The sequence below is a fragment of the Thalassophryne amazonica genome, chromosome 19 (assembly GCF_902500255.1).
Source record: "Thalassophryne amazonica chromosome 19, fThaAma1.1, whole genome shotgun sequence".
NCBI classification, from domain to species: Eukaryota; Metazoa; Chordata; class Actinopteri; order Batrachoidiformes; family Batrachoididae; genus Thalassophryne; species Thalassophryne amazonica.
This window is the reverse complement of record NC_047121.1, coordinates 64,890,705-64,902,298: the sequence shown is the minus strand read 5'-3', so window position 1 is coordinate 64,902,298 and position 11,594 is coordinate 64,890,705. Positions and strand designations below refer to the sequence as shown.

Genomic DNA, 11,594 nt, shown 5'->3' with positions numbered 1-11,594 from the left:
TTCTCTGAAACGCCTTTGGAGACGGCTTATGGTAGAGAAATGAACATTCAATACACGAGCAACAGCTCTGGTTGACATTCCTGCTGTCAGCATGCCAATTGCACGCTCCCTCAAATCTTGCGACATCTGTGGCATTGTGCTGTGTGATAAAACTGCACCTTTCAGAGTGGCCTTTTATTGTGGGCAGTCTAAGGCACACCTGTGCACTACTCATGGTGTCTAATCAGCATCTTGATATGGCACACCTGTGAGGTGGGATGGATTATCTCAGCAAAGGAGAAGTGCTCACTATCACAGATTTAGACTGGTTTGTGAACAATATTTGAGGGAAATGGTGATATTGTGTATGTGGAAAAAGTTTTAGATCTTTGAGTTCATCTCATACAAAATGGGAGCAAAACCAAAAGTGTTGCGTTTATATTTTTGTTGAGTGTATATATATATATATATATATATATATATATATATATATATATATATATATATATATATATATATATATATATATATATATATATATATATATGGGTTGGATGTAGGTATGTAGGGTAAGTATTAAGTATGGGGGGGTAGTTGTGGGATCACGGGTCAGCCACCCACAGTACCGTAACTGTTCTTTTGACAAAAAGCCATTCCAATGGAACCCAAGGATCCTTTGAAAAGACCTAGGAGCAAAGACATCCAATTGTTGCTTTAGGTCACTGGTTAACGTCCAAGTTTCACAACCATACAGTAACACAGGAAGTACCAGAAATTTTGACTGTAGGTCTCCTGCCAAGGTACTGGCATTCACCAAACACCTCTGTTCAGCAGCCTTACATAAGCTCTACCCACAGGTCTCTTGTTCTGAAATGCAGAGGAGTCTTAAACCTCACTGCTGAGATAAATCAAATCAATTTTATTTATATAGCGCCAAATCACAACAAACAGTTGCCCCAAGGCGCTCTATATTGCAAGGCAAGGCCATACAATAATTACAGAAAAACCCCAACGGTCAAAACGACCCCCTGTGAGCAAGCACTTGGCGACAGTGGGAAGGAAAAACTCCCTTTTAACAGGAAGAAACCTCCAGCAGAACCAGGCTCAGGGAGGGGCAGTCTTCTGCTGGGACTGGTTGGGGCTGAGGGAGAGAACCAGGAAAAAGACATGCTGTGGAAGAGAGCAGAGATCAATCACCAATGATTAAAAGCAGAGTGGTGCATACAGAGCAAAAAGAGAAAGAAACACTCAGTGCATCATGGGAACCCCCCAGCAGTCTAAGTCTATAGCAGCATAACTGAGGGATGGTTCAGGGTCACCTGATCCAGCCCTAACTATAAGCTTTAGCAAAAACAAAAGTTTTAAGCCTAATCTTAAAAGTAGAGAGGGTGTCTGTCTCCCTGATCTGAATTGGGAGCTGGTTCCAGAGGAGAGGAGCCTGAAAGCTGAAGGCTCTGCCTCCCATTCTACTCTTACAAACCCTAGGAACTACAAGTAAGCCTGCAGTCTGAGAGCAAAGTGCTCTATTGGGGTGATATGGTACTATGAGGTCCCTAAGATAAGATGGGACCTGATTATTCAAAACCTTATAAGTAAGAAGAAGAATTTTAAATTCTATTCTAGAATTAACAGGAAGCCAATGAAGAGAGGCCAATATGGGTGAGATATGCTTTCTCTTTCTAGTCCCTGTCAGTACTCTAGCTGAAGCATTTTGAATGAACTGAAGGCTTTTCAGGGAACTTTTAGGACAACCTGATAATAATGAATTACAGTGGCCTATAATTAGCTAAGATAGCTGGGTCAAGTGATGGCTTTTTAAGTAATGGTTTAATTACTGCCACCTTAAAAGCCTGTGGTACATAGCCAACTAATAAAGATAGATTGATCATATTTAAGATCGAAGCATTAATTAATGGTAGGGCTTCCCTGAGCAGCCTGGTAGGAATGGGGTCTAATAGACATGTTGATTGTTTGGAGAAAGTAACTAATGAAAATAACTCAGACAGAACAATCGGAGAGAAAGAGTCTAACCAAATACCGGCATCACTGAAAGCAGCCAAAGATAACGATATGTCTTTGGGATGGTTATGAGTAATTTTTTCTCTAATAGTTAAAATTTTGTTAGCAAAGAAAGTCATGAAGTCATTACTAGTTAAAGTTAATGGAATACTCGGCTCAATAGAGCTCTGACTCTTTGTCAGCCTGGCTACAGTGCTGAAAAGAAACCTGGGGTTGTTCTTATTTTCTTCAATTAGTGATGAGTAGTAAGATGTCCTAGCTTTACGGAGGGCTTTTTTTATAGAGCAACAGACTCTTTTTCCAGGCTAAGTGAAGATCTTCTAAATTAGTGAGACCCCATTTCCTCTCCAACTTACGGGTTATCTGCTTTAAGCTGCGAGTTTGTGAGTTATACCACGGAGTCAGGCACTTATGATTTAAGGCTCTCTTTTTTAGAGGAGCTACAGCATCCAAAGTTGTCTTCAATGAGGATGTAAAACTATTGACGAGATACTCTATCTCACTTACAGAGTTTAGGTAGCTACTCTGCACTGTGTTGGTATATGGCATTAGAGAACATAAAGAAGGAATCATATCCTTAAACCTAGTTACAGTGCTTTCAGAAAGACTTCTACTGTAATGAAACGTATTCCCCACTGCTGGGTAGTCCATCAGAGTAAATGTAAATGTTATTAAGAAATGATCAGACAGAAGGGAGTTTTCAGGGAATACTGTTAAGTCTTCAATTTCCATACCATAAGTCAAAACAAGATCTAAGATATGATTAAAGTGGTGGGTGGACTCATTTACATTTTGAGCAAAGCCAATTGAGTCTAATAATAGATTAAATGCAGTGTTGAGGCTGTCATTCTCAGCATCTGTGTGGATGTTAAAATCGCCCACTATAATTATCTTATCTGAGCTAAGCACTAAGTCAGACAAAATGTATGAAAATTCACAGAGAACCTCACAGTAACGACCAGGTGGACGATAGATAACAAGAAATAAAACTGGCTTTTGGAACTTCCAATTTGGATGGACAAGACTAAGAGTCAAGCTTTCAAATTAATTAAAGCTCTGTCTGGGTGTTGTGTGGGCCGCTGAAGAGGAGGTACTGCTGGCCCACCACCACCAGATGGCGCCCTGCTTGGAGTGCGGGCTCCAAGCACCAGAGGGCGCTGCCGCCTTACGGGAGCAGTCAGGGTGACAGCTGTCACCCATCACTGGACACAGCTGTTCCACTCAGCACGGAGGTATATCAGCAGGACGGCGTCTCCACCTCAGTGCCGAGATATCGCCTTGAGATCGAGGTAACCTTCTCTGCAAGCATATACTGTATAATCTGATAAAACTTGTTAAACCTTTCCAGGACAGCTGACTACCGAAAGCCTATTGCTTGGATAAGTACTCACCTTCCTGCTTTATTGTGACAACAGGTGGAGGCGGCTTCTCCCCTCTCCGTTTACTGGGTGCTGTCGCATCCACACCTGTGTGTTTGTGCTCTCTCCCGCCAGCAGTACCGGATCCGACGAGCGGAGGCAGTGGCCACCTGGGAATTCGGGACTTGGCGGTTCCAGTACTTCTGGGGTTCGGTGGCAGAGGAGATCTGGGTGGTTCCGGTTCGACTAGGACGGACGTCTCCTACCTTCGAGCCTGCCCACACGACACCAGCAGATTTCGGCTTAAACCCCAAATTATTGATTGTTGTATTGGTTGTGCTCGTTTCACAACAGTAAACTTTGTTATTCACCTTTCTCCATTGTCCGTTCATTGCGCCCCCTGTTGTGGGTCCGTGTACCTACACTTTCACAACACTGGGTTTTGGATTAATTAATAAGCTGGAATGGAGGATTGCTGCTAATAAGTGAATCAGGTGAAAGTGGGCCCAGCATCCAGCAGGTGGTAAACATGTTGATCGAATATTAAAGTTGCTTTTTCAATTGATGTGGTGCTTCCAAATAAATCATTGTCTAATCACTGCATCCTCATTATGTGTTCTTTTAATTTGGTGAGTTACAAGATGATAACATTTATTGTTTTGGAGTTATTGTCTACACCAGCTGGATGGGATGGAGTACCTCACTCACTCTTTCTCACTCATCAACATTTTTACTGTAGAAGCTGAAGCCCTACACTGTTGCCACCACAGGGGAATAACTCAAAAAAGTTACTTTTTAACAGATTTTTCACAAATTTTAATTCCCTTATTTCACCTGTCACTCTGTCACTTCATCTTATTACAACCCCTGGCAAACATTATGGAATCACCGGCCTCAGAGGATGTTCATTCAGTTGTTTAATTTTGTAGAAAAAAAGCAGATCACAGACATGACACAAAACTAAAGTCATTTCAAATGGCAACTTTCTGGCTTTAAGAACACTATAAGAAATCAAGAAAAAAAGATTGTGGCAGTCAGTAACGGTTACTTTTTTAGACCAAGCAGAGGAAAAAAATATGGAATCACCCTGTAAATTTTCATCCCCCAAATTAACACCTGCATCAAATCAGATCTGCTCATTGACATTGACCCTATGTGTCTTTTTGCAAGGAATGTTTTTGCAGTTTTTGCTCTATGGCAAGATGCATTATTATCTTGAAAAATGATTTCATCATCCCCAAACATCCTTTCAATTGTCCAAAATATCAACATAAACTTGTGCATTTATTGATGATGTAATGACAGCCATCTCCCCAGTGCCTTTACCTGACATGCAGCCCCATATCATCAATGACTGTGGAAATTTACATATTCTCTTCAGGCAGTCATCTTTATAAATCTCATTGGAAAGGCACCAAACAAAAGTTCCAGCATCATCACTTTGCCCAATGCAGATTCGAGATTCATCACTGAATATGACTTTCATCCAGTCATCCACAGTCCACGATTGCTTTTCCTTAGCCCATTGTAACCTTGTTTTTTTCTGTTTAGGTGTTAATGATGCCTTTCGTTTAGCTTTTCTGTATGTAAATCCCATTTCCTTTAGGCGGTTTCTTACAGTTCGGTCACAGACGTTGACTCCAGTTTCCTCCCATTCGTTCCTCATTTGTTTTGTTGTACATTTTTCGATTTTTGAGACATATTGCTTTAAGTTTTCTGTCTTGACGCTTTGATGTCTTCCTTGGTCTACCAGTATGTTTGCCTTTAACAACCTTCCCATGTTGTTTGTATTTGGTCCAGAGTTTAGACACAGCTGACTGTGAACAACCAACATCTTTTGCAACATTGTGTGATGATTTACTCTCTTTTAAGAGTTTGATAATCCTCTCCTTTGTTTCAATTGACATCTCTCATGTTGGAGCCATGATTCATGTCAGTCCACTTGGTGCAACAGCTCTCCAAGGTGTGTTCACTCCTTTTTAGATGCAGACTAACGAGCAGATCTGATATGATGCAGGTGTTAGTTTTGGGGATGAAAATTTACAGGGTGATTCCATAATTGTTTCCTCAGAATTGAGTGATTCCATATTTTTTTCCTCTGCTTGGTCTAAAAAAGTAACCGTTACTGACTGCCACAATCTTTTTTTCTTGATTTCTTATAGTGTTTCTTAAAGCCAGAAAGTTGCCATTTGAAATGACTTTAGTTTTGTGTCATGTCTGTGATCTGCTTTTTTTCTACAAAATTAAACAACTGAATGAACATCCTCCGAGGCCGGTGATTCCATAATTTTTGCCAGGGGTTGTATGATGATCTGCTTCCCGTCATTCTTCATTTGAGTTCAGTCCACACTCTATTTCTCAGGTTATTGATTTATTGGGCTGCTTTTTATCTTTACTGCAGCATTTTATGTAAATCTCACTTTGCTTTGCCATGCTTGTCTTTCATCTCTGTCAGAACTTTGACCATAGCGCTGACCATTCCTGGTATTGTGAACTTTTATTCCCCTGTGTGTGTTTCCTGTTTTCAGTCGCCTTTCTTTCTCCTTGTTCCACTTGCGGATTTCACTTTACGTTTTTTGTGTCGTCATTCTGACAGTTATCACTTCTTTATTAAGAGGTGGATTCTCTCTGTGACTCAGTGTGATGATAAAAGAGGAGCCAAACACAAGTGTACAGCTCTGCACCTCGGCAGCAATGGCAAAAACACACACGGGAACAGGTAAGACTGAAATCTGCTTGTCCACTGCCTCTCACACAGGACTAAAATATTAAAATAATTATATTTACACATATTAATTACAAATAGCGTAAATTACAAATATATTCAATATATTCAAACCATCAAAATCAAACTTCAGTGATATAACATTAAAATCATGTTTCTTACAAAGAATTATTATTTTCTATTTTTAATTCTTTGAAAGAAATCTAGTTTTGGTAATAAGTTAAAATGAGCTAAAACATTCAAAGAGTCTCACAACAGAAATTACAAATGCATACCCAAGTTTTTTTTTTTCAACAGTTTTAGTTGTGATTCTTGTTGATTTAAAAGCAGGATAATTGACAGAAAGTCACTAATTAGCTCAGTTTAATCGATATAAGCAATAACTAAACAGGATCATAATATAACGTTTCTCATGTTGGGATCAAAACCTTTTTATGTGGGTTTTGATTAGAATTCTGCAGAACTGTAGGGTCTGCAAAAGTTCCCAGTTTGTAAATTCTGACCACAGACTTGTTGTGGCTTGTTGAGGACTGTATTTGTGTAGCAGATGCTGAAATCGCTTTATAATGATGCCTCACATTTACGTCCCCAGACAAGGTCGATATCCATTTTTACAGCTGGGTGGACTGAGACCATGCAGATTAAGGACCTGATTTACCAAGATCACACATAACGAGTGGCAAATTGCGTGGACAATACAAACTTCTGCACATTGGGCTGGAGACAGGTTTGAGGGTGATTTACTCAGTGAAAATGCACAATTAACAGCAGGCAGTAATGTGACGTGAACAACAGTATGTAAATGAAGATTTTGCAGGTGTTAGTGGCCATAAATGCAAAATGAAATTAATTCAGCCACTTAAGTTCTGTTCTATCACTGAGGCAACTCTTTGTCCAGATCTAATATACATGGAAGCTGGTATCGAAACAGTCTTTGCTTCAATCTGGGAGATGGGTATCATCCCTACAGACTAGAAAAAAGGAGCTGTTGTCCTAATCTGGAAATAAAAAAGGGTGATTTCACAGACTGCAACAACTATAACAACAACTATAGGGGCATTGCTCTGTTTTATGTGCTGGGGTTCGGTGCTTGCAAAGATTATTTTTAAGAGGATTCAGTTCAAGGTGCATGCTGCTCAGTGGCCCTAACAGTATGGCTTCACACCCAAGAAAGCAAACACTTGTATTCTGTCTCTACTAGTACACATAGAATGCAAGTGTGAATATCGGCACTCATTCTTTGCAGCTTATGTTGGTTTTTCAGTGTGTTTGATCTAGTAGGCGGCTCTCTGGCACATCCTGACAATTTGTGGGATTCCAAAGAAGTTGTTAGACATCATAGCCAGCCTGTACACAGATACTGTGAGTGCTGTCCATAGTGGAGGCACAGACTCTGAGTTATTCCTAGTGAAGAGTGGTGTTGGTCAAGTACATGTTCTGGCTCCTACACTGGTCAATGCTGGGTGGGGTTGTGGAGACCAGCAACCATGGTGTATTTCTTGACAAGGGAAGGTTTACACTTGATGCTCTGATCTTTGTGGAATCAGCGGATTGTATCACTTGACAAACTGAGCAAGTAATTGGAGTGTCTGGGTTTAGAGTTGCCCAAGATGAAGACTAAGATCCAGGCTTTTAATGACTTCCTGGACTTGGCCATCATAAGTGCATCTATATGTTGTCAAAGTGTTAACGTCTTAGTTTTTGATTTGTATTTTTAACAAATTTGCAAAAAATCTCAAAAACAAGTTTTTTCACATTGTCATTATGGGGTATTGTGTGTAGAATTTTGAGAGGAAAAAATGAATTACATCCATTTTTGAATAAGGCTATAACATAAAAAATGTGGGAAAAAAGTGAAGCACTGTCAATACTTTCCAGATGCACTGTAGTACCAGCATATCCGCCAAATTGGACTTGATTGAAAAAATTGAGTAAAAAATTAACTCGGATTATGTGACTGATAGTGACTGATTTAATTGGGATTATCTGAAAAATGTTTTGGTAAAATCATATTTTAATTTTATTAAATTATAGCAGTCTCATAATTTGTTTTCACAGGTGGAAACAAATTTTCTTTTCCCAGCTATAGAGCGATCATCATGTGTCTGGGATTGCTGAACGTTGTTCTGCTGATCGTTGCTATCGTTATTGGGATTAAGTGTGAGTACAGCCACTTGACTTTCATTTCCCCCTTTGGTGCAATATCAAAAAAAGAAAAAAAAACCCAGCCATACTCAGCTGAATTAACACCTTATCCTTAATTTTTTTTTCTTTTTTTCTAAACATTTCAACATGCATTGATGTCAGTGTTTAACATGGTGGGAAAGAAATTTTTCAATTGAGTAATAAGTGACTTTTCCACTTTCACATCCTGCCACAAACTATTTCATGATTGGAATATTTCCCTCACCAAATCCGTGCTCACCAAATCAACTGTTACTGCAGCACAACAGCATCACAAGACACCTCTACGACCTCAGCTAGACCCTATGAATCATCCTCATGAGTTCAATGCAAAATTTCACAAAATTCCACAGCTTGTGCATCACAAGATGAAGTGCACCAAAATCTCCTGTAGATACAGAGCATATCACATATTTTAATCATTATGAAATATTGACAGTAACTGTGAATGAAGAACGCTGCTACAGCTGAAGAGGAAGAATATTTACTCTCAGGTGATCTTGATTGTGCTGCATGGGTAGTTTCTGGGTGATCTCTGGAGGGTTTTGTGTTACATTTTTGATAGCATCCTGCAGGTTCATGGCCACTGATTTTCCACACGTCACCAAGAATTCTCACAAAACCACCAAGACAGTGACAGGATCAGTGGCGGCGCCAGGAAATTTTTCTTGGGGGGGCTGGGGTAAAAGTTAGAGGGGCTCCGCAAAATGTCATTGAAATGAACAATATATAGTAAATTGCTTTATAAATACCAAGGTATATGTTTTAGTCACACATGCTCCTCTAAAATGTGGTATCAATGCACACACACATCACTTAGAATGATTGCAAGAGTAAATTTGCACATAGGTGTACAAACTGAATTCATTGAAATGGTGCTCAAGACAATGCATGGAATCAACCGTACATCCTAAATTTTTGAAGTATGGAATTAAATTTGTCTCATTAATACTTGCAAATGCACAGAGGGTGATTTACAAATATCCTTTGATTTGTACATGTGCTTTGTGATCCACAAACACAAATATCTGATTTGTAACTTGTGTGTGGGTTTTTACAAATAAATGTTGTTTGCAAAACTGAAAATTCTGTTTGTGAAGGGTGATTCAGAATTGGTGGATCACCGAACACACACATTCATCATTTTGCTCAGTTACGCAATACTGAGACATTCTCAGCGCAAAACTGCAGTTGAGATCCACAAATATGTCAGTTGCTATTCACATTATTGGCAGAATTATTGGGGGAGCTGAGGGGAGCTTGGCTCATTATTGGGGGATCTTAAGCCCCCCCCTTGGCGCCACCACTGGACGGGATGCTCCAGCACGACGTCACAACATGACATGATGGACGAGGTGCAGACCTTAGCAAGACATCAAGTCTTTCGGCCTCGAGAAGGGAAGCAATACTGTGACCAGCCAGGGTATAATGCAGTCTGCAACCTTACCACTAGATGGCACTAAATCCTACACACTGTTGGTTAAAAATTGTCAAGGTGGAAATTTCCTTTTGTGTTTCAACTGTGTGCTTTGTATAGGTTTGGAAAACATTGTCACAGCAGTATTTTAGGGGTTTTGGCAGATTTCAATGGAGTCTGATGTCTCAGGCAGTCTGGGTTGGTTTGTGTCACGTAAACCCGTACAAAATCAGGTTTGCATATGAATCTAAAAATGTTTTATTTGTATACAAAACTGCAACAATAAAGTCTGAAGCTGTGCACTTTGTTCCTTTTCTGAATAATGATACCTTTGGCGTAGTTTTCGTTCTTGCTTTATGACGTTGTGGTTTTTACTTCTTCAGGCGCCAAAGTCAAAGAGGATTCAGTGGAGGTTTCCCATTCGGTGGCGGCACAAGTGATCAGCGAGCTGAACCTCCTCCGAAGCAACCACAGCGAGGTAATGGAAGCCGAAGAAGCAGCCAAGAAGACATTAGAGAGTAAGCGAAAGGAACAGAGGCAACTCATGGACCAGATCGAGCAGAAGAAGACCATCAACGACCAGTATCAGAAACAGGTGGAGGTGCTTGTAAATGAGAAGTTGCAATTGAAGTCCAATCTGTCGCTTTTGGGTGAGACTGAGTGGAATCATCTCTGGAAAGTTTATTTATTTTCTCCTGTGAGTTAATATACTGAAATCTTTTGCTTCTCCTAGAGGGTACCTGTGGGAAATGCCCCCTTCAGTGGACTTTAATGAACTCCACCTGCTATTTCTTTTCCATTCGAGACTCTTCCAGGGCCAGGAAGAACTGGTTGGACAGCAGAGCAGACTGCATTATTCGTGGAGCAGACCTGGTTGTGATCGATGACGCAGAAGAGCAGGTGGGCTAAAACAAATCATTCAGACAATTTATTTTACAATCTGTATTTTTAAAACAAGACATTTTTTGTTTGTTTTGGGGTTTTTTGTTTGCACACATAGAGATATGTGAACAAGATCCTCAGATATTCATCGATAAATAAAGCCTGGATTGGTGTCATATGGAACAAAACAACACAGACGTGGATCTGGGTTAACAATGTGAATGACACGGAACCAGAGTAAGTGGCTATTTTTGCCATTACTGATTCCAGATTAGAATATTTATTGCTTTGAAAAAAAAAAAGAATATTGATTATTATTAATGGTGGAATATCTTTATATTTGTTCATCAAGGTACTGGTTCTTTGGAGCTTTTCAACCTGACAGCCGCTATAACAGCAGGGGAACAGATTACTGTGGAAGCACGAGGTTTATGTACGACAATACCATAGCTACCCAAAATAAAGAAGACTGTAATGGAATATTTCCTTGGATATGTGAAATGATGTCAACATAGAACTGCAAATATTATTCAGGGAGCTCACATAAACCCGTGTAGAACTATACTAAAAGTGAGTGTAATACCTTTAAAGAGCCAGTTCACTTCTTTTCCACAACAATTTGCATAATTTGCAAATGTGGTTCATTGGCTTGTTACCAACCACGCCAGTGAGTGATGTACTCACCTTTGATGGGTTGATGATGTACATTTTTCCTACAATTACACAGACATCAGTGGAGCTCTAAAATAATAAAGTTTTTCAGAAGATTAAAACTGCGTAGTATAGTTATTGAGGCATTCTTGCATCATTTTCAACATGAGGTATGTCAACCCAGTTTCAAGTTTTTCATTTTTGTGATACAGGCACCCTTCAATCACTAATTTTAACCCCATAAACCCAATACCCCTTCCCCTCCATGACACCCCAAATTTTGCAGGCCAGTCTCATGATTTTTGTTTTTTTTTTTGTGTGTGTGTGTGTGTGTGTGTTTTTTCTTGATGAAAATGTAATACACGTGATCGTATCATGA

At 39.7% G+C, this 11,594-nt stretch overlaps 1 protein-coding gene across 1 annotated transcript; it reads left to right on the top strand.

The window, feature by feature from the left end:
• Positions 1–5,704: 5,704 nt before the first annotated feature.
• LOC117501004 (CD209 antigen-like protein E) lies at positions 5,705–11,337 on the top strand. Its single transcript, XM_034159802.1, has 8 exons — positions 5,705–6,075; positions 8,140–8,241; positions 10,066–10,332; positions 10,416–10,582; positions 10,683–10,801; positions 10,917–11,071; positions 11,104–11,142; positions 11,240–11,337. Exons 1-7 carry the CDS (start codon positions 6,000–6,002, stop codon positions 11,109–11,111), a joined length of 894 nt encoding a protein of 297 aa, XP_034015693.1. The 5' UTR covers positions 5,705–5,999; the 3' UTR covers positions 11,112–11,142; positions 11,240–11,337.
• Positions 11,338–11,594: the final 257 nt, after the last annotated feature.

Bases quoted from the DNA above. Each gene is read 5' to 3' on its own strand.
- LOC117501004 (XM_034159802.1), top strand. From the start codon at position 6,000: ATGATAAAAGAGGAGCCAAACACAAGTGTACAGCTCTGCACCTCGGCA. The intron at 6,076-8,139 runs GTAAGACTGAAA...TTGTTTTCACAG, and splicing joins AAAAACACACACGGGAACAG to GTGGAAACAAATTTTCTTTT. The intron at 8,242-10,065 runs GTGAGTACAGCC...TTACTTCTTCAG, and splicing joins TATCGTTATTGGGATTAAGT to GCGCCAAAGTCAAAGAGGAT.